The 22,473-nt window shown below is 39.1% G+C and overlaps 3 protein-coding genes across 5 annotated transcripts; all 3 read right to left on the reverse strand.

The window, feature by feature from the left end:
- Positions 1–230: 230 nt before the first annotated feature.
- Positions 231–4,241, reverse strand: LOC137129747 (macrophage mannose receptor 1-like). Its single transcript, XM_067508970.1, has 6 exons — positions 3,949–4,241; positions 3,098–3,145; positions 1,353–1,757; positions 787–1,128; positions 607–695; positions 231–486 (listed from the first exon to the last, which is right to left on the reverse strand). Exons 2-6 carry the CDS (start codon positions 3,132–3,134, stop codon positions 376–378), a joined length of 984 nt encoding a protein of 327 aa, XP_067365071.1. The 5' UTR covers positions 3,135–3,145; positions 3,949–4,241; the 3' UTR covers positions 231–375.
- A 1,676-nt stretch (positions 4,242–5,917) lies between these two features.
- On the reverse strand, positions 5,918–12,769 carry LOC137129738 (macrophage mannose receptor 1-like). 2 transcript variants are annotated; one of them, XM_067508924.1, is made up of 7 exons: positions 12,666–12,769; positions 12,144–12,219; positions 11,433–11,789; positions 9,477–9,818; positions 8,898–8,989; positions 8,678–8,775; positions 5,918–8,593 (listed from the first exon to the last, which is right to left on the reverse strand). In XM_067508924.1, exons 2-7 carry the CDS (start codon positions 12,175–12,177, stop codon positions 8,572–8,574), a joined length of 945 nt encoding a protein of 314 aa, XP_067365025.1. In that variant the 5' UTR covers positions 12,178–12,219; positions 12,666–12,769; the 3' UTR covers positions 5,918–8,571. The 2 variants fall into 2 exon arrangements, with proteins under 2 accessions (XP_067365025.1, XP_067365024.1); XM_067508923.1 differs by having other exon boundaries at positions 5,918–8,775.
- A 3,417-nt stretch (positions 12,770–16,186) lies between these two features.
- On the reverse strand, positions 16,187–22,395 carry nr1d2a (nuclear receptor subfamily 1, group D, member 2a). 2 transcript variants are annotated; one of them, XM_067509110.1, is made up of 8 exons: positions 22,145–22,395; positions 19,743–19,964; positions 19,557–19,645; positions 19,321–19,465; positions 18,452–19,158; positions 18,143–18,328; positions 17,526–17,652; positions 16,187–17,161 (listed from the first exon to the last, which is right to left on the reverse strand). In XM_067509110.1, the coding sequence occupies exons 1-8, from the start codon at positions 22,173–22,175 to the stop codon at positions 16,962–16,964; spliced, it is 1,707 nt and encodes a 568-aa protein (XP_067365211.1). In that variant the 5' UTR covers positions 22,176–22,395; the 3' UTR covers positions 16,187–16,961. The 2 variants fall into 2 exon arrangements, with proteins under 2 accessions (XP_067365211.1, XP_067365210.1); XM_067509109.1 differs by having other exon boundaries at positions 17,442–17,652; positions 22,145–22,392.
- Positions 22,396–22,473: the final 78 nt, after the last annotated feature.

The raw sequence follows: 22,473 nt of genomic DNA on the forward strand, positions 1-22,473 counted from the left end.
AGAGTAGCGAGGACGTACAGCAAAAGTAAAATTCTAATACAACACATCCACAAAATGATCACATCGATAGTATTTAAAATATGTTTGTTTGTGTGTTTTTTGTGATGGTGTGGAGGAAAAAGGGATATAATATCTGCTAACGTTCCAACCACATATTCAGCATTTTGTTGAATGTGAGGTCTTGATATCTTGCTGCCAAAAGAAAAAACATAAACACATTGTTTCTGGTTTAATTTTTTTTCTGTATTGGGACAATTTCTTGGACATTAAAACTAATCAGCAATGTCACCCTAAATTGCATATTACATATAAAACAATAAAAAGTCAATTCTCATTGGAACACTGACATGCGGTTTGCACAATTAAACGTTTAAATTAGCATTTTTTCCACAGAGGTTCTGCAGGTTTTTTCTCCTGCTTTTTGGGCTGAATATTCCATTGCAGACTGAAGTCTGTCCATCCCTGGCTTTCCAGCACCATACCTAGCTGTGGGATAAAAGAAAAATATAGACTTATTTGAAGAATTTCTTTAGGTTTAAATCATTTTCTGATTTGTCTGTAATTTTACATTTCTATACAATGATTAAGTGGGATTAATTGTTTTACCTGTTGCAAGATCTGGGCATTAAAAACAGTATTGGTTATGTCAGTGTCAGTCTTAATTCTCATCTTCATCGTTGTCTTCACTTTCGAAACTGAACAGTATAACAGAAATGCTATTACAAAACAGAGACATACAAGTTTATTCATAAACTCTAACAAAGTTTTTGTTTCCTTCAATATTACCTTGTTGACAGATAAAAGCGTGCTCAGTTGTACACGCTTCGTCGTCCCATTCGTGTAGAGAATTCTCACTCGAACAGAACTGGTTACCACCATAGTTATTTGGTCTGGAAGCTTGCCAGTGTCTGAAGGTGCTTTGAGAATTGTCAGACCAAGCCCATGGTACTCTGTACAGACCAATCCAAGCTTGAGCATCGCCTGGTGTAACAGAATAGACTGCGGCATTTTCAATACTGTTCTCGATTGTTGGCAAGTCGGTGTAGTGTGTTCTGCAGAACGCTTGGGCAGAATTCCATGTTGTCAATGTTGAGATGAATGCATAGATTTTCTGATTTTGGTTTGTGACTGCAACAGAAAGATAATTAACATTTACAATTAACACAGAATATACAATCAATTAACATTAAATTTTTTTTCTGAATTCTTTGTAATGGGGCAATAAATAAAGTGGGTCCTAATTAAGTAATTGTTTACTCTGTACAGTCAAAGTTGTATTTTTGTGTGAGGTGTGAAATGTCTACATCATGATTTCTTTATTTTTGTTTTTTTTAACTCAAATATGCTTTTACCATTGTAACAGACAAAACTGTTTTGTGAATCACAGGTGACATCTGTCCATCCCCCACCAGATGTCATTACCACACAGCTTTCTTTTCCGCCTTTACGGTTTGGTTCGTTAGGATTCCAGATATGATAACCAGTATTGCTGCTTTCACCAGTTGCTGACCATCTCCAAGAGTTGCTATCATGGCCATTGTTAATCTTCCATGACACTGGGTCATCACTCAGTCCAATCCATGCCCATGAATAGGAAAAGTTGGGTTTTAACAGGCCTATGTCATTGATGTTTTCGAAGGTTGCGAGGTCATTGTAGTACACTCTGCAGTACCGCTGAGCATCGGTCCAGGTCGCTGCCAAGTTAACATAGTAGTATGTACGCAGGGGGAACTGAGAGCAGGTACTAAGGTTACATCCTGAGGGTTGATAATAGAGTGTATACATTTGAGTATGAAAGTATGTATTAATACATTCAGAATTTTCATATTATTCATCTCACACTAGATTCTAATTCTCTACTGAAAATTTTACAAAAATCCGAGGCATTTATTTATCTTTAAGTTTTTCAATGATTTAACAAATTACTTACATTTTCAAAAGGAAGATAAGCAACAGCTACGTCTACCTTGTAAAAAATTCTTAATAGATAGTTGTGCCACCTTTAGCAGCAAAAACTTAAAATGAATGCTTCAGATAACTGGGAAACAGCCTTTAATATTGCTGCGGTGGAATGTTTGACCCCTCTTCCATTCAGCGATTCCATTCCAGCGATATAGGTGTAATATCTAGATAATAGCACAGTAATAGTGGTTGGTGATATCTTATGTAAATAACAAGGCCATACGATGTGTAATATTTTTGCGATACCCAGTGAGACCTACAGGAAAATACATCTTATTTATATTCATTTTGTTTTACTTGACCCTTACATATAATTTACAAACCAAAGGTGCTGCATGAGAATTACATCCCCACCAAATTTTTTTGTGTGTGCGTGCAAAACCTCTATTATCCCCTTGCTACTATGCCTGAAAAATGTTGTTGGTGATAGTGTGTACGATGGTGGCAGCAGGAGCATTTTTCTCTTTTTGCGAACTCCATTCATATTCAACTGCATGCATGTGCGTGCACGTAGCAGTGTGATCTCTTGCTCGTTGACATTGGGCTTTGCTTCTGCCGAGGCCATTATCATCACAGTATGCGACCTTACACCTAAACTCAATTGTCCTAAACGTTCTTTATTCACTCTCACTTATACAGTGTTCACATCTCTGTAAAATGCGTGTCTTATTATTGCAGCGTTAAAAAATATCAAAACAAAACAAAAAGGTTAAAATGCTATGTCAATTTGAATCATTCAGCCCTTTCCAGCTTAATGTAACAATAGTCTGGGGATATACGCTCAGTGTCTATAAACAGCTCCATCCTCCCACCCCTGCTGCTGAAGTTCAGATCCTCAAGCTTAGAATTGCTTTGGTTGATTTAAGGTAAATGTAGATTAGATGCTCATACTTATCCTTTAAAACACAAAATAATTTGATGACCAAACTATGTGTCACAGCCTCTGTTGATAAGGTTGTGTCCTCAGTCTTGTTTACCTGCGAGATTTCAGTTAGTCACTTTTCAGCAGTAATAAGTCTTCTTCTTTTTTTATCTTCTAGCAGTGCACATTTATTTAGCTTTTTTTAGCTTAAGTGTGTCAACTGCAAAACTAAATTCACATTGCTTACATTAAATTATTTAAAATCAAACTCACCAAAGAAGATGAGAATTAGAGTCACGTAAAAATCCATTTTTGATTTTACTGCAAACAAGAATAAAATGGTTGAATAATGTATATAACACACAACATCAAAGCCTCTGACCAATTTATTTAAAAAATACCTTATAAGTAATATTTAAAGTGAGCAAAAATCTAATGAAGGGAGAAGGAAATTAAGGAGAGGGCGATCAGAAGAAATGTTTTAGTTTTGTAGGACAAATGCAAGTAAAACGGATAAGAAAAAAGAACATTGACTGTTTAAGTGGGAAGTTGTGAGAACATTGTTAGCATTTTGAATATTGGGATTCTGCAGAGTCTTGGATTTGATCAGGAAAATCAAAACAAACAAAAAACAAACAAATTACAAGTTAAAAACAAGTTAAAATGTTGTACATGTTATAACTATAACCCAGCTAAAACTTAAGCTTATCCCAATTTTCATACTCAAAGTTTGACATGTGCAAAAGTAATCTATCAGAGATCATTTGAAGCATAAATATGACATTTACGGAATCAACAAAATCTGTGCACTCAATTCTAACTATACTGCTTCTTATTCTCATCCACATACATATTTAAAATGGTCCTATTCAGCCACAAACTTCATTATTCTTTCTGTACATAATATTTGGCAACTTAAAAATGGTGTGTTTATATTATAAAGTATTTATGAGTGGTTGCAAAAGTCAGAGAAACCAGTCAAAGTATTTTAAACATCACTGTTTAGCATTACAACCTAAATTGCTGTGATTGGGTATTAAAAGTAGGCACCACAAATAAAAATTCATAGATCTAAATGCACCGTTTCTCTTTTTTTGTCAGAAGGCAGCATGTAGTTTACTCACCACACTTGAAAAGAAGCAAGTATTGAGTGTTGTACTTTTTCTTCTAACTGCTGCTCCCAACTATCTCTCTCTGTGTGATAGAGAGAGAGACTTTTTTAGTCTGATGGGAGCTGTTCTTTTCATGTGTCTTTTACTCTTTACCCCCTTCATGCAATATTATGCAAACCACCCATTTGCAAGTTTGGGGCGACTGTGGCGCAGGAAGGTAGCGCGGTTGTCCACCAATCTCACAGTTGTTGGTTCAATCCCCGGCTTGTCTGCTCACATGTCAAAGTGTCCTTGAGCAAGACACTGAACCCCAACTTAGTTGCTCCCTTTGAGTATGAGCAGTGTAAAGCACTTTGAGTGGCAATAGGTAGAAAAGCGCTATATAAGTGCAGAACATTTACCTTTTGTCCAAAAAAGAAGTTGTTTATTAACTAGTTATCCTGTTGAACGGAGGGTCAGAGAGAAACAGACTAATAACCATGCAGACTCACATTCACACCAATACATTCATAAATACAACGTTCATGATGTTGGACTGTGGGACGAAACTGGAGTTCACAGAGGAAAAACCAAGGAGAACATGCAAACTCCAGACAGAAAAGCCCCCAACCCCAAAAATGGGATCTTTTAGCTCTGAGGCAGCAGCACTAACCTCTTCTCTACCATGCTGACCCTGCTGGCTTTGTTCTCCTTTTAAAGCAATTGCTTTGGGTCATCGAGACGCTTCTTACTAATGTGTTCATCTTCCTCATGGCGCCATTCAGATAAACCCACAACTATTACAAACAGAGCCAAAGTACATATAATGATATTTGCCCTAAAGTTAAATTATTATTAATTTTTTGCTTGAGGTAAAAATTGACCAAGAACCAGTGTTGTGAAAAATAATCTACTCCTTATGAAGATTCAACATTTCAACACTAAACTTCACTAACAACAATACATAATACAATCAATTATTGGAAAGCTTTTATGTCACATCTGGTTGGCAAACTGTTTTACTTTTTTAGTCTGGTGGGAGCTGTTCTTTTCAGTGCATACAAGTCTGCAGGTTCTTTTGCTTTTTGTAGACTTTAAAGTGAACTTCAGGAATTTGGGTGGTTCCCCTTTAATTTCAGATTATAATCCTGGTCAAATTCTGCTGCTGTTTGATGACAAAAAACTGATTTACACAATGCAACGCAACACCCTTCACTTTCTTGGTGAACTTTTAGATCATCACAAAAATAGATTTTTATTTATTCATACATTTCCTTTTATTATAGATGTTGTTTTTATTATTTATTTGGTTTTTATAGACACTTTCATCCTCCAAAACAGCCCTACTTAATAAGAGACTTAATACTTTCTTCCATTCCAAGATTGTCTGACCACAACCTCAAAAGATTCAGTTTTTAGACATACGACAACAAAAATGGCCTGTATTCACTTTCGGGAAGTTCCCAGCTCATAGAAATGAATTAAATTTCATGGAAAATTAGGAATTTCTTATGTATATGTGTGCAGCCCACCTACACAAAACTCATTTATCAGCAATCAGTCCCTGTATATCTGTAAAAGATGCTCTGTGTTGCTATTTTCAAGCCTGAATCATAGACAAAGGAAGTCAGCGGGATGATCATGAATCTGTGACCAGTTGGATAGGAGTGAATGGACTAAATTTTAAAAGTCAGAGATGTTCAAGTTTTGGTTTGGATTTTTTTTTTTTCTGTTTTATTTATTTTTTGGACTGTGACATTTTTGTATTTAAATTCCACATATTTTTTTTAAACAGCCTGTCAAAATAAATCAGTAGGTAAATCCAGGAGGAGCAGGAGTTGGGAATATATCCTGAGAGTTGATGATGGAGGGTGTATTTAGTGAACTATCCGCACACACAACTCAAAGAAAAAAGTCTGACAAGACAACTTGTGCTGAAATAAATTCACTTTGGCAGTAAATTTCTTTCCAACTTTTTAAATCAATTTTTTCCTGGCAGAAATCTGATAAATGAAATATTTATAATGTAAACGAACAGTTCTGTGTATTTACTTGACACAGATGCGTATAGGGAAACATATTCAGATTAACAAAACAGATTTTAAGTTTGCTAATTTTCGCCTCATTCGGTATAATTCCTCATTTTATTTAGAACGTACCTGGTTGAACTTTAATGAGTTTTGTTTGCCTAAGTTTTGCTTTGGTGCTGCTCTCCTTCACAGCCATTTAGGTTGCTTTTACTGCAGTTCTTATTTATTTCAAAGGTGCCAATTATCTTACCAAATATATCTAAAACGGAGAAATGCGTCAACACAGAATATAAATTAATATATATGTAATGTAATATGTAGTGCCGAACATGATTTTCAGATGCAAAGCAAAATTATGTTATAACATGGTTAAAAAAACTTGCTTTATTAATTTGTAAATCCTTGTAATTCTTGGTTACAACTTGTTTTTACTCCTTTACGAACTGCTAATATACAGGCTCACAAGAGATCATACACTTATAGTACTACTTATAGTACAAGATATAAATATTGACTCTAGAGCCCATAGTGTCCCATCTAACTTAAAAAGACAAATATTGTGTTTCTATCACAGTTGTTACATGAAAGTTAAACCAGAAGAAGCCATTTAAAATGCAGCCTAATGGTTTAACTGACCTTAGCACAAGCTCTGGTGTTTTTCTTTTTGGAATTTAAACTTACATTGCTACTTGTGTGTTTTTGAAGCAGGAATGATGATAGGAACAAATGACTAGATAGAAAAACAAAGGAGTATTAATTCATTTTTTTACACACCACTGTTGGAAAAAAACTTATTCCTTGTATTAGGAGGCATATTGTTGTTTCAGGCTCTGTTCCTCCGCTGTTGCCTGCCTTTAAATCTCCATTGCAAATAACTATGCAAACTACACAATTTGAATATTGTCTAGGTCAGTGACAAATTCTTCTTCGGCCTGGGTCAGTTTGCCTGTAGAGATCTTATTTGTCTTGTATTCTACTCTAGTATCAGTATGGTTTTATCACTTTGTTATGCTTTGACCAGTTCTAAACTATAAAAGTGACCTACACAAAACAGATATTTTCTATAGCAAGAAGGTATATCATTTTTTTCATGGACTTTTTAAAAGTCCTTTAACCTTTATGCCCATAAATATACCCTCTTGTACAACCAAGAGGATGGAGCATCCCCACTTAGGGAGGCAGGATTCTGTTGCAATTGCACCCTTTTGGCAACAGGCACCAAAATAGTGGCCGCTGTCTCTAAATGATGGCTAGTGTAACACTTATTTGTACCTTAAACATTAAAAAAACTCTACTGTCTGTAAAAAATAAATAAATTAATAAATTAAAATAAAAAAAAAGTTTACAGAACATCTGAGTTGTGTAACTAACAAAAAAAGGTTTAATCATTCGACTACAGCGGCAGTTGAGTGATAGAAACGTCACCACGCCCACTCGCTCGCCTTTAACCCTCCCGATGGTTCGGCACAGAGCAGCGTGTTGCACGAACATAATACAGACATTGCACTAAGGGGCTCGAAGGATATAGTTCGGATAATGTCTGCAGCATTTCACTTGGATATTTTCATTCACACATACACCACCTCCTAAAAAATCAGGATAATGTCAGATATCCATGTCTAAAAGGGGCTATGGTGGGTTCTATTTTTGAGCTTAATATAAATAAGTATCCAAATTTTTTTTTTTTATCTTTTGTACTTTAAATCATAGCTTGCTTTTCAGAAGATTACAGAAAGGAGAAGCAAATTTCTTAACCAAACCTTTAAAATGAAACACAAATGGTTTGTGGTTTTCTGCTGCGTGACATTTGCCTTTGTTTCACCTGAAGTTAAGCTCTTGCTGATGATGGGCTGTGTGTGAGTAAACTGGACACACTGAACACCTACTTTCCCTTTTCATTTCAAATCCAGTTCCTACGTTCAGTGATACACAACAGATTGCCAACGTGACAACCAAGTTTCAAACACAGGACTTTCTTCCTGCAGTGACCTGGCTGTGGCTCAGGAGGTAGAGGGTTCTTCCACCAATGGCACGGTCGGCTGTTCAATGTTCGGCTCCTCCTGTCAATATGTTGAGGAGTTCCTGGGCAAAACACTGAAACCCACATTGCTCAGGGGAGTGAGGAGAGCGCGAGTGTGTGAGTGTGTGTGCAGACTATGCTGCTTTAGCCCATTATATTAAAATTCATAAGAAATCTTAAATCACAAACAGTGAAACTTAACTAGTAACTTACCAAAATTTCATTTTTAAAATGTTTATAACTAGTAAAATATTAATGTGCTAATCTTCAATTAAGGAATGTTTATTGTGATAAAGGTTATATACATGATGCATTGCTATGTCAAATGCAAATCACTAAACGAGAAAGAAAAAAAAAATTAGAAAGCTGCATCTTCACATTTACTTCACACAGCTGCAACTTTTGTGTTGGATTTATGCAGTGTAAAACTAATTGTGCACAAAATATACTAACCAAGTAAAACATTTACATGCCGAGGCTGAACTCCTTTGATTCCAGTTTTTAATCTGAAACGGGACAAACCTGTTAAGTCCTCTCAGTGTTTCCAGATTAATGAACAATGCAAAACTTTTTTTCTGAAAATCCTATTGTGCATCCTTCTTGGTCTCACAGCGATGTCAACAAGCAACTAAACAAAAAGACAAAAGCATTTAATATTTAAAGGAGACATGTTGTGTGTGAGTGTGTGTGTGTGTGTGTGTGAGACTTGTACCTAGTAGTTATCACACTCTCTTGTGTCTGTTTCACTGACACTTTTTTCCAGGTCATTCTGAAGTGAGTCACGCCGTGTTTAACAAGTGTTGCATTCAACTAAAATGGAATAGAAAGAAATATGTTTAGTTTTTCCCTCGTTTGTTTTTTAAACGCAGACAAACACGCACAAACACACACACACAAATTTTACCACAGGTACCACATTATGTATATGGTACCTGCTGCAGCAGGCTGTCACTCGAAGCTGGATTTTCCATGTTTGTGCTGGACTGGATTGTCATTCTCATCACTGTTGTCCTCGATTTGTAAACTGCACAGGGTTACACACAGCCACACAATTACTTTGTTTCAGTAAGCAGAAGGCCTCGCAGTGTGTTTCCTCACAATAATACAGCGTATTTGGCCATAGCTGGGCTTCGTCAAAGCTGTAGTTCTCGAGGTGAGTTAAAACATGTAATTTAAATGCTCTGCTTCAACTGGACAGTTGTTGCCTGACCTATGTGCCACTGACAGCAGCAAACGATTTGTTTCTACAAGCTGGTCTTTTTTGTCTCCCCTAGCTGAGGATATTTGTATGAAGCTCAACCTTTCTCAGCCCATGTCTACATCAAGCCGAGCAGATCTGTCACCACACCTTTATTTTCCTTTGGACTCTGTCCAAAATGTTCTTTGATATTGTTCTGTGCTTGTTCTGTTTCAAAGCCAGTACACCAAACTTTCTGTAGTCTAGAATAACACTGAGCTTCTGGATTCTAGCTGAAGTTTTATAACTAGGAATATGTGAAAGTTATTCATACCATCATAGCAGAAGAATGGGTATTGTGCACTGCACTGCTCGTCAGTCCACGTTCCATTCTTCACCGCTATAGCGGCACAGTCTTTTCCTCCATTCACTGTGTCAGGTTGTCCTAGTTGCCAGTTCCTGTATGCGTAGTTTTCGCTCGTTTTTGACCACTGCCACAATTGAGTTGTTTTGAGGCCTATCCAGGCCTCCGGCATTAGGGCTGCAGTCATCGTCGCCAGAATTGCAGCATTTGCTATGAGATCAGGTATCTTAGCCAGACTCGAGGCTTGAGCCTTGCATTTTGCCTTGGCATCCATCCAAGTCAATGCAGTCCAAACGGGGATGTAATTGATACCTGTTGAGGTAAAATCAGTAGAGTGGAGGAAGTGCATTAATTACACGTAGTTTGTCAATATCCAACCCCAATTCAAATAAGTAGGGACTATGTGTAGTATGTAAATGAAAACAGAGTGCAATAATTTGCAAAGCTCATCAACCCATCTTTTACTCACAATAGAACATAAATAAATACAAAACTTTGACGGTAGCACCACATCTCAAAAAAGTTGGAACAGAAGCAACAAAAGCCTGTAAAAGTAATTGCTGGAAAAAACACATGGAGGAGCATTTGACAACTAATTATGTTAATTGGCATAAGGTCGGTAACATGCCTGGGTATAAAAGGAGCATTTAAGAGGCGGAGCCTCTGCAATGTAAAGCTGGGCAGAGGTTAACCAATATGCAACAAAAAAATTAGTGACAACAATTTTAGAAAAATGTTCCTCAACGTAAAATTGCAGACTTAAAAGGTCCCACTATCTACAGTCTATAATATAATATCAAAAGATTCAGAGAATTAGGAGGAATCTCTGCTAGCAAACGTCAAAACTGTATTTGTATGATCTTCGTGCTCTAGGTCAGCACTGCATTAAAAACGGATATGATTCTGTAATGGACATCACTGCATGGGCTCAAGAACACTTCCAGAAATCACTGTCCGTGAACACAGCTCACTGTTCAATCCACAAATGTAAGTTAAAGCTGTATCATGCAAAAAAGAAGCCATATGTAAACGTGATCCAGAAAACCTGCCATGTTCTCTGGGCCAAAGCTCATTTAACAAATGGTCTGTGGTCAGATGAATCACCATTTGAAGTTCTTTTTGGAAACCATGGACGCTGTGTCCTGCTGACTAAAGAGGAGAGGGAGCAGACAGTTTAGGAGCCTGCATCTCTGATGGTCTGGGGGTGCATTAGTGCCTATGCATTAGTGCCTATGGACCTCAATCCTGTAGAGTACATAGAGGTTTTAGAGCAACATATGCTCCCATCCACAATGGTCAGCATCACCCTGTTCCAACTTTTTTGAGATGTGTTGCTGCCATCAGTTTCAAAATGAGCTCATATTGTCCATAAAATGGTAAAATTTCTCAGTTTCAACATCTGACAAGTTGTATATGTTCTGTTGTGAATAAAATATGTTTTTGGGGGTAGCAGGTCACCATCTTGCAAGATTTCTGCTGTCTTTCTATAGGTGAGTTGTTTGGTCTGTGTTTCTGTCATGACCCCTTTATACCATTGCGACTGTACATCAATACTGTTGCCATATAGGTCAGTGGAGGAGTGCTGACACTGGAAAACTGTATTTACGGTTATTGGTTTTTGAAATACTGTTACTTGCTGTTGTGACTTAATTTCTCGAGGTAGGATCCCTTTATTTCCTATTCATCTTTTCTATTTACCATCAATATGAATGATTTACGACTTTTTAGCCAAACAAAATGCATGCAGGTAACTAATTCATGCCCCCGTAGCAGACACACTACACTACGGGAAACTGAGGCTATGTACGGCTATTGTTCTGTGAAGAACACTCCAAAGTTTGGCGAAGACCCAGAATAAAGGTAAGCAGTCTTAATAAGCAAATTTAATTCTGTATCTTCAAAAGATATAGTCAAAGATATACCCACCATTGAAACAAATGGAAGATTTCTTCTGTGAACACAGGCCACTGGTCCAGACGCCTGATACAATTGATGCACACAGCACATTGTCTGAGTCATGTGGGTGACCAAGAAACCAGTTAGTAAATGCAGGTTGTTCCCCATCCAGCCAGGTCCACACTAAAGTTGCATACAGTCCTATCCAGGCCTTGTCTGTGTATCCAGCTTGTGAGGTTTTCACCATTGCAGTGAGGTTTTCCATGTTGTTTATTTGAGCCAATGCAGTGTACTCTGACATGCAGTAAGACTCTGCTTCTTCCCAAGTCTTATTCTCACCGACAAAAAAGTACACATATGGAAAGGAAGAGGAGGGGATGCTGAAACCTGAGGAATTTAATGCCACACCATTTACCTCTAAGAAGAAATTTCTTTTTTTTTAGGAAATTGTCTGATTTGTGATACTAAAACTATGTATAGGCTCTATAAGCTGTATTGACATTTCTTTAGATCAAGTAACATATTCTGCTTTAAAAGTAGAAACTGAGTATGTTAAACTGCTCTTTTCTAAAAATGTAATACATACATGGTGTCCACCTTTTTTAAGTTTCGAACAACTAAATAATACTTTGCTTAGTAAAACTTTTTTTGCTGAACTGTTACTAGTTACAGTATACACCTCACAGATGATAAATCTCACTATACAGTGATGTAAAGATCATCGCATTAAACACATCTCACCTGCAAGCAGAAGAATCACAAACAGAGACTTCATGGTGAATTAAACTGTGGGTAAAATCCAGATCCAGCATGGGAGCTGAATAGGCACAAGTTAGAAGTCATGTTATTGTGCATTTTGCTTGCGTGATGAAATTATTAGCACCTAGGAATCTGATCTAAAATAGCACTTTTATATTGTGCATTAGGAATCAATAGCAAGTCTTCACATTCAAAAGCATAGAACCATACATTTTCTGGCATTTCTTTACTTAGAAAAATTACTAACAAATATTAATCTATCAAAATAATAAAACAAATACTTGAATCAAACAATAAGAACTAAAGTCAGTTTGTGTTCTAAGTTGACAACATTTCGACAAGCTCCATAAAATGAAATCGCTACAGGATAATTCTAGTCTTTTACAAGTTCTATTCATCTTTTTTGTTTTGGAGAAAAAAGAGCCAAATTGTAATTTTAAATACTATTCTATTATTAACATGTACATACACATTTTCTCTTACTTACTCTACTTATGCACTTACCAAGCAATCATTTCTTCGGATGCCAAACATCTGTCTCTTTCACTACCACTGTTCTGTTTTAAGGGTACTTTACATGATGATGCAAATCATTAAACTCTGGACATGAAGTTTAAGTGAGACAGATTGTAAGGAAAAAACAATGACACACCCTCACTGGCTATAAAAACAAGCCTAAAAACAACAAATACCAAATGCAAACCATGGGTTTGCAGGGATGTTCTTTAAGTTGCCCCATTCAAGGGTAAACAGGTATGGATTGGATTTGCTCACTGCAGAGACTTTCTGTATATAGTAGAATAGGATTTCTTCACACATAAATAGATCAGATTTTCACATGTGAGGCTGCATCTCCGGCTGCAAAGTTACATGTCTGCAAGGCCACTCTGGACAATGTCAGAGGCTGAATTCTCCTATCATTGTCCGAAGTTCATGTGTGAAACAGACTCTAAATAGGTTTCCAGTCTATCTCAGGGCCAATGAAGAGAAAGACACACAGACAGACGACCATTCACACTTACGCACAATTTAGAGTCACCAATTAACCTCAAATGCATGTCTAAGGACCATGGGAGGAACCTGGGGTACCCAGAGGAAAACCACACCCATACGGGGACAACATGCTATAATAAATAATTTTTTTCCAATTACAAGGACCTCTCTGTAATTGGCTGCCTTCATTTTTCTGATCAGTTCCCCGTCCCTGCTGCTGAGATGCACCACCAACAACAACCACTACAACTACTTGATGCTCCCACCACTATGCACAAAAATGTAATCTGCAGCATAATAGCATGTTCAAAAAGTGAAGGGAGTTGAATACTATCTGAAGCTGCAAATTCGGTTAAAGAAGTTCTGTGGGGCTTCCTTGCAACAAAGTTTCACTTTACATTTAGTGATACAGTGCCACATGTGAATAGCTTTGATCTTCATATAAATGGTCAAACACTCCAGAGGGTTTCTTTTTATTGGTTTTGATTTCATTCCATAACATACATAAACTTTCATTGAACCCGATTACTGAAAAGGGATTAGATGAATTCAATTTGCATTTGAAGCTCTGTAGATGATTCATTCAAATCTAACTGGCCAGACACAGTCAACATCCACTGGAATCCCATGATGGAAATGTAATCAGTGAAAAATGGAAAATCTCCAATCAGATAATTTGTTTCGTGATGAATACAAAAATGTAACTTAAATTAATATTGATACCATACTCACGTTCCCCGTTTGAAGCCTTAATCATAAGCCAAACAGGCTGGTGGCTGCGGTGTCTTGTTAAGGAAAATAAGTGTTACTTAAAATACATGTGGAAATAAGTATACAACTTTTTTCCACTGCAGGTTAAAGGAGGAATCGTAGCAAAGGTTGAGCACCACAGTGGTGGTGATCCCATCACTACATCTGGTGAGAGAGTAGAACATGACAGCTTCCAAATGTACTTTAAAACCCAGTCTAAACTGGTTGGCACCATTTCGAGAAAGTGATAGCAATGGGTTGCTGCATTTCTATTCACAGCAGCTTTTGAGATTATCAGTGGAAGGCAGGTGGTTCAAGGAGTCCGATCCCAGTCAGGTCAGAGACTCTTAACCCTGTGTTATATAAGGATGATGTTGCTACCCTCCTAAATAAACATATAACCTGCCGGGTCCCTCAGCCTCTTAATACAGAAACGATAACATGTTCTTTTTAATCAGTGGTGATTAAATCCCTCTTTTGGGATGTTTGAACTACTACTACTACTTGTTTCGTAGTTGGTCTAGATGTTGGGTTTCGAAGTATCTATAAAACCCACATCCTCTGCATGTAACCCCTCTTGCCTGGGTTACTTGTATAGTAGCATTTCAATAACTCCCTATTCTCATCTTTTGTCGAAGAACCTCTTGTTGTTGTTCCTGTAGCCCACTTCTCATCAGGTTGCCCTGGTTCCCCAAAACCTGACACAGACTTTTGTTTATCTGGGCAGCATCTGAGCCGGTGTGACTCTGGTTTGTCCAACTCTCATTAGCAACCAGGTAACGAGGTAGACAGGTAGCATTAAGGGCCTTGCTTAAGGGCCCAAACTGGATATTGACTACACCCTAACCAGGAAAATCTATTTATCTACCAATGAGTTCTGTTTGCTTTTTATAGTGAGTCTGAAAGCAAAGTCTCACAAGGACACTTCCCCCAGAGGGACCAGAAGTTGAACCACTGACCCTGTGGTCCGTGGATACCTTACCAACTGACCTATAAAACCTGACATTTAGGCATTTGAGATAGCTAATATTGGAAATGTTTTTATTGGAGGTGTTCTGGTTCCATCACCAATAGCACCATTATAGGCAAAAAACAAGGTGCATGTGTAACTAGAGCGAGTCTTTGTTGACTATTAGGACAATTTGCTGCAGATGTAGATTTCTTCAACTGATGAACTGTGTAGTTTCGCAGCTCCACCTTAATTTGACACTTATCAGGAGTGCGTGAGCAATAGGTTCATCGTTGTTTTACTGTGCTCAGTATGTGACCACAGTCAGTTTTTGCAGCTTTGTTAGAGCTGCAAATATTGCTGGCTGTAATTCCTAGATTTAACCCAGCAAATGTGAGGAGTCAAATTGACCATATGATATGGAGGAAACATGAAAAATGAATGTGTTAACAAGGAAACATACTGTGGTGACCACAAAATCTTGAAGCTTATTCCAAGACATAACCCTAGAGTAAAAGTGATCCTAATTTGAAATTAAAAGCAGGTGAATGACAAAGTCTACAGGCTGCTCATGGATCATTAGACTCTAAACTAATTTATGTTTGGCACTAATTTGCAACTTTTTACATTTCAGGAGATTTTGAATATAAAGACATTCTGTTCTTGTTAAAACTTTGAACTGTATTGAAAAATAAATCAAAATTTAAAATTTAAATTGTATCCTTAGCTGTTTTTATGACTGCAAAGCGAAAGACGTTTTCACATTCTCCATTTACTAAATTTGTGCACCTGTTCGGCGCCCCAACTCATTAATATTACATTTACTATAATTTCCATACTAAACATCTGTATCTAGTAAACAACCTAACCTTATATTTGAAATGTGAGAGTAAAACTTTTAGATTAGTCCTTGTAAATTAGTCATTCTTTATGCTGCTTGTAGATAATTGGACTCTTCTGTCATTATTTGCAAAGATAAACTGGTAAACACAAATGTTTGTCACTTAAACTCTATATGCTGCCAACAATGCCACCTTGTGGAAAACCAACTAGTTTTTTGATGCTGATCAAGTCGGTTTAAAAAAAAAAAAACAAAAACAAATGTGTTGAAGGTTAATAGAAACACAAAAACACAGGGTAATCTTCACTTTTGTTTATTTATACTTTACCATATTTATACTCTGTTCATCAGATATTTATATGTATATATATATTTATATAGATATTTACACATGGCGGTGTTGCCAGTAGAAGAAACAGATATCTCAACAAAATGGATGACAAAAAACAAAGTGTCAAATCAGTGCTATGCTGAAAACACAGAGTTTGATTAAAAAAAAAAAAAAAAAAAGTGTCAACACAACCAGAAAGTGGTTTGTGTTACTTGGTTTTTCTGCTTCTGAACTTGTGCAAATGTAGTGTTGCTGGAGGTGGCATGCCCCCAGAAAACACCAGGCAGTTAACATTGACTTAAAACATGTAAAAATAATAAAGAAAATATGGAACACTATACACACTGATGCTCTCTGTGGCAAGGGGATAAAAATCAAAGTAATAGTTGTTCGCATTAAGTACAGCCATGCATTAGCAGCGATCTTCACACATTCTTCGTTACATTTTCTGGTAGCTTGCCTTTCTCGCCGACATGTATCAGTCAAATATTAGACCAAACAAACATGCGGTACGTAAAGTATATATTTTCTATCACATTCAAACGGCTCATCAGAGAATACACTTTGGAATTTAATGGCTTCTGGAGGAAACAAATGCTAAAAATAAAAAGTTGTTTGTCATTTTATAAAGCCAGTTAACTACTCTTCTTTCTCTTTAAAACAAATCTAAAATCTCGGAGCCTTTGATACACGTGCACTTGCATGTGTTTGTGTGCAACAAGCTTAAGCTAGCTTTTCTAAAAATACAGTACATTTTATGTTCTTCTCTTTTTAGACCCCACAAGATCTTCTTAACAAAAATAGAATAAAAAATAACTTTTAATCCATTTTAAAAACAAACACACCAATGGGTTGGTCAAATACAGAGAGTGAGGGGCCAGTAAGAGGCAGTCATGGTGGTGGAGGAGGGCAGAGATTTTCCCTCATAGGAAGCTTTCAAGGATGCACTTTGAATGAGAGCAATTCCTCTGAGTGCATGTTGTTGAGTGACCGCAGCTCGGGAAGCTTGAGGAGCAGTTTGGTGAAAGTGGTGGCGGCCTCATCGCCGTGATTCTGCATCACCAGGTTTCGCAGTGCCCGAATCAGTTTATCTTGCAGTGCCTCTACTGAGTTTAAGTCCTGGATCCCTGAGCGATCTGGTCAGAACAGAAAGGGGAAAGAAGTTACAAACAGAATAGGACTTAATAATGTAATAGAAGTAATGCAATACTTCTTTAATGTAATTTTTGTGCATACGCTTTGACTTTAATAAAAGGAATTGGATATTTGGTGCTCCCAGATTGATGTAAGCCTTGTAAAAACACTAATATTATTACTACTTTTGCTTTTAAAAGTAATTTATGAATGTAACACTAAAAGTAGAGCTGTTCTGCTTGACTGTGGTGACATACATCCACTTCTTACAAAGTTTCTTACCAGCTGAGACGAGCACCACAGCGGTAAAGAGACTCATTTCGTCTGTGTCAAGCTGCAGAGCTGCCAGTTTCTCGCTGAACTCACACATGGCGTTGAGGAGCTCACCGGCACCAAGCGAACGTAGCGTATCGAGGCTGTAGCGTTTCCCACTCAGGAACGTCACCGTTCGTTCAGACACGTTGAACAGAGAGGCAAATCGGACCATCAGCACCTGTGAGTTAAAAGAGGTCGGGTGTAAGCATCTTGAATTACCTGCTTTATATATACAAATTCTAACACGTGTTTAAACCATGTAAAGGTTTTTTAAAAAATGGATAATACCAACAACAATTTCACAGATTAGAGCAGTTGTTTGGGCAGGGGGGCAAATCAAGTGTTCTGACATCATGCCTAAGTTCCTTTTTAATAAAAAGATGCATTGTACGTGTACTATCTTAAAAGCATTACATGGATCGGCAACCTATCCACTGCACTAATAAGGGAAAAAGATAAAGATGGATTGACAGGAATACACCCATAACTCCAAACAGAAGTGGCTTTCCATGTAAGAACAGTTACAAATAGACCCATAGAGAACTTGTGAAGTCCTATCAAAACAAATCTTAGTCATCCCCCACACAGCTCTGTCTGGGAAAGTCACAGTGGATCCTGTAATATCTGTGAAGAGCCATATGTATGTTTTGCCTGTTTGCCTTTTTTACCTCGAAAGTTCCAGCTTTGAGCAGGCTGACTTGGTCGTGCTCGGGGAGGTCACGGAAGCCAGGGATCCTCTTGGCAAACTCGACCACCTCCCGCACAGCGGGGGTGAAGCTCATGGAGAATTCCTCCCAGATCTCCTGACTTGGCTTGTGAGGGTCCACGTAGGGTGAGGTGTTCATTGGACAGACCTGGGGAAAAAAATTGAGACACGACGTCAATAATCAGAGATGATTATAGGCCATTATAGCTATAGCTTGGTTTCTTTACATTTTAAAGACAACTTTCAGGAATGAAAAAACTAAATTACTCACCAAGTGTGCTCCATTATTCACACAGCTGGCTGGGCCAGTGTAACCACTAGCGGCAGTTTGAGTGTTGAATTCATGCGGTCTTTGGCTGTCGTCTGATGGGTTACAGCTAGGGGCACTGTAGAGCTGTTGTTGCTGAGGCTGGCGCTCATCATCTCCCCTTCCCTCCCTATAAGCAGCATTGGTGATGTGTGGGCTGCTACTACAAGGACTGTGCTGGTAATCTCTGACAACCACATTATTGTTCCAGCAGTTCCACCTGTCCTGTTGCTCCTCCATACTGCTTTCACACCCAGTCCCCAGCGATACACTCACTGGTGAGGCTGAGACCTGGCCTTGTCTCGGTGACCTCTGCTGGCTGAACTCAAAGGCATCTTGGTGCTGCCTGCTCACTGTACCCACAGCGTCATCCTCACCACTATCTGATGCACAGGAGGAGGCAGAGCTGGAGTTGGTGTCCATGGAAACAACAGACTCTGAGTCCTGGGGGCACTGTGGGGAGGAGGGGTTGGAGCATGATGTGGAATCGGAAGCAGAGGAAGCAGAGCTGGCGTCGCTGGTAATGGCCTCCATGGGCAGCGAGGAGCTCTGGTGGCCGTGCAGCATGCTGTGCAGTTGGCTGTTGTTGCTCATCATGTTGTTCATGGCGTTCTGCATCTCCAGCAGCATCCTCTGCTTTTCCCGCTTTGGGATGCGGCCAAATCGGACAGCTGAGAGTGAAAAATGACATTCAACAGATTAGTAAATACAAAGCACCACACTGAAAGCTTAAGAGTAAATGAATCATACAGGGCAGGACTCTAATCTACATGTGACCTTTCAAATATGATAAATTAAATCAACTATGAACTGAAACACATGAAAATGCTCACCATCTCTGGACATGCCAACGGCCAGACACTTTTTGAATCGACACTGCTGGCAGCGGTTCCTGTTAATTCTCATGATGGTGCAATTCTCCATCTTGAGACACTTCTTGTACTGGATGTTCTGCTGGATGCTTCTCCTGAAGAAGCCCTAAGGAACCACATGGCCAACATGTAAAAACATTGTAATAACAAGTCTAACTCAAGGAGAGGCAACACTTCACTTCATGAACTTGTCTCACCTTGCAACCCTCACAAGCATGCACGCCATAGTGGAAGCCCGAGGCGACATCACCGCACACCTTGCATAACAGCACCATGCCATTGATTTCTGCGAGAACAAAGAAAAGCAGTTATTAGTGTGCTCCAGAGCTGTTACGCTATACGTTTCTCAATGATCCCATATTCCAATAGGGGCAAGTTCTTACTGGTGATGCTGCTCTTAGTAGACGTGGAGGAGCGCCCAGCTTTCTCTGCGCCATGACTGCGTGAGTGTCCGTTCTTGGCTGGAGGAGCAATATCCACCACCATGCCCACAGCTCGGCTGGGCAATGAAGGTCGGGACAAACTAGGTGATGGGTTGCTGCTGCTGGGGCTGCAGGACTCGGAGCTGGAGGCAGAGCTGGAGGAAATGTAGGCAATGACGCCTCCTGTGTATAGGGAAACATGGGAATTGCTACTGAATAACTTCTCGTAGTTAAATTAAGTACATAGTATTTGCTACTTCTTTAATATATGTTACACAATAACGTTATGTAACATTTGGTTGTACATGTTATCATTATATCCTGAAGCTTTTGTGGTGGTACTAAAATGAAATGCTGCATTAGACAAACACATAATGCAAACTCTATCTCAAGATAAGGGACTTTTCATGTAAATTCATTTCTGATAAACTAAACGGGCACAGTCATATCAAACACCAAGCTATGTGTTTAACTGTACTACACATTAAGCTTTCCAAGTTGTTGTGTTGCTCTAGTGCTTCAGTGACCCTGTCTGGTTGGCAAGTCACTCCCACATCACAGAGACCCAGGCCTGTTATGTAACCGTGTTGTCACAGACTCACATTAACCTTGGACAGCTTAATGTGAGTCTGCGACAATAAGGAGTGTAAACAACAGTAATGAAAAACCCAATAACTTAGCGTGCAAAAAGCTCTGCGCTGTGGTAAATACAGGTGGCCCTGACACGCCCAGGCAGCACAGTGTTCCTGTGCGTTTCCTGATTGGTTTGTTCTTTGCCGTGAGTGACCTGCTTTATCACCTCCAGTGCCTGCTGCTTGGATAACACGGTTACATAACAGGCCTGGGTCTCTGTGATGTGGGAGTGACTTGCCAACCAGACAGGGTCACTGAAGCACTAGAGCAACACAACAACTGTTGGAACAAAAGTGGGCAGAGGAAAAACATCCACCATTTGAGTTATGTAATGACATGTTTGGCCAGGAAACTATAATCTGGCATTGAAACGTTGGTGGATCCTGACAAACTGTCATAATAAAAAATAGACCTCAATGGTTTATTGACTGCTATAAGATAAATGAAACTGTTTTGATGGTGGATTGTTTAGTCTTTACATGGCTTTAGTTTAATTGCTGTCCTTTATTTCACAGTAAATTAACTTTTAGTTTTGGCCTCTCACACTTTAAATTCCAACGTTGAATGTGACAAACTAGGATGGAACTGGTTAATTCAGTAAATAACCGTAAATCATTAGGTCCAGCTCTAATAAGATCCTTTAATTTAATGCTTTTGGCCATTTGTGAATGATCCAGTGAAATGAATGAATCGAAGCAGGCGGGTGCACTCTCTGTTTTTAGTTTAAATGTTTTTCCACCATAGACTAACATTTATTCAGGAAACCAAACATTTAGTGTAATATTTGTTTAAAATCTGGCGATTGTTTTTCTTCATTGACTGTAAAAAACCCTGTACAGATGATTACCTAACCTTAACCACGACTGTTCTCTTTCGGCCCACCCACGTGTAGACCTGTCATGCATTTCTGTGAAAGCCAAGCGCGCGGAGGAGAGAGAGAGAGACAGAGAGAGAATCTAGGTCAGCCGCTGCTGTCTCTTCCCCTTCTCACGTGTACCTCGCGGTCCAGCCTCGCGTCTCCAGCGCAGCGTACAGACTGGATTATGCAATGGTCTGCGTCACAGGCTCCGCTCTGACCAATCGGATAAGAGCGCATCAGAAGCGTGTGCGCCAAGTGGAACGCCCCGCGACCAATCAGAAGCGTGTTCCAAAGGAGCGTGTACACACGGGCACATGGCGATGCTACGCCGTCCATGTGAGCAGCACCGGGGAACTGGAACACTGTTGTTGCGTCAAATGTAAAAGTAGCAGCGCCGCACTGGCCCCTTCTAACCCCGTTTGAAAACACGGCAACACGGTGAGAGTCGCGTTCTTACTACACGTTAAATGCAATGGAACATTTGTAAAACGTTCCCAGCACATAGTCGACCGTCATGTCAACATCAAACGGCAGAGTAACGTATTTTAAGGTGTGTTTAGGATGAATGAACACACAATTGTGTGTAAACACAACACGTAACATGGTAACGCTCACTGAAGCATTTGTATTACGTCTCCACAACATTTATTACCGCAGTCATTTATCACTTGAGTTTACCCATTCGGCACTGACTTTTAGTTGACCGTAAACAGCAAGAGGAGCCAGTGACGTTAGGACGTCGTGTACCGTGTGTGAATCAGAACCATCTTAACCATCACTGCAGCAGACGTCTGTGCACGGTGCATGCAGTGACGGCCACGGGGCATCCCTGCTACTTTAGATGTGTATGCAGCAAGCGTTGCTCTCTTACCAGGCTTGGCTGTCCCAGCGTCTTCAGGCATCTCCACTCGCGGACAAGCAAAAGTCTCCCAAAAAAGATTCTAAAACTCAACGGTGTGTCACGACGTCCGCCACTTCTCGCGAAAAACAGACAAAACTTGGCTACGACGTGCAAGTTCAACGAGGTGAAAAGTGTTTGATCTGGATCATATCAGGAACCGAATTCAGCGAAGGAGCTGCACGTCGGCGTCTCGTCCAGCGTTTACTTTCCGAATGAGAACAAGTCAAAAAAAGCACACGGTTGGGTTGAATCGGAGGAACTCCCCCCCTCCTCCTGTGTGCAACTGCGGGTTAGTCAAG

The sequence above is a fragment of the Channa argus genome, chromosome 7 (assembly GCF_033026475.1).
Source record: "Channa argus isolate prfri chromosome 7, Channa argus male v1.0, whole genome shotgun sequence".
NCBI classification, from domain to species: domain Eukaryota; kingdom Metazoa; phylum Chordata; class Actinopteri; order Anabantiformes; family Channidae; genus Channa; species Channa argus.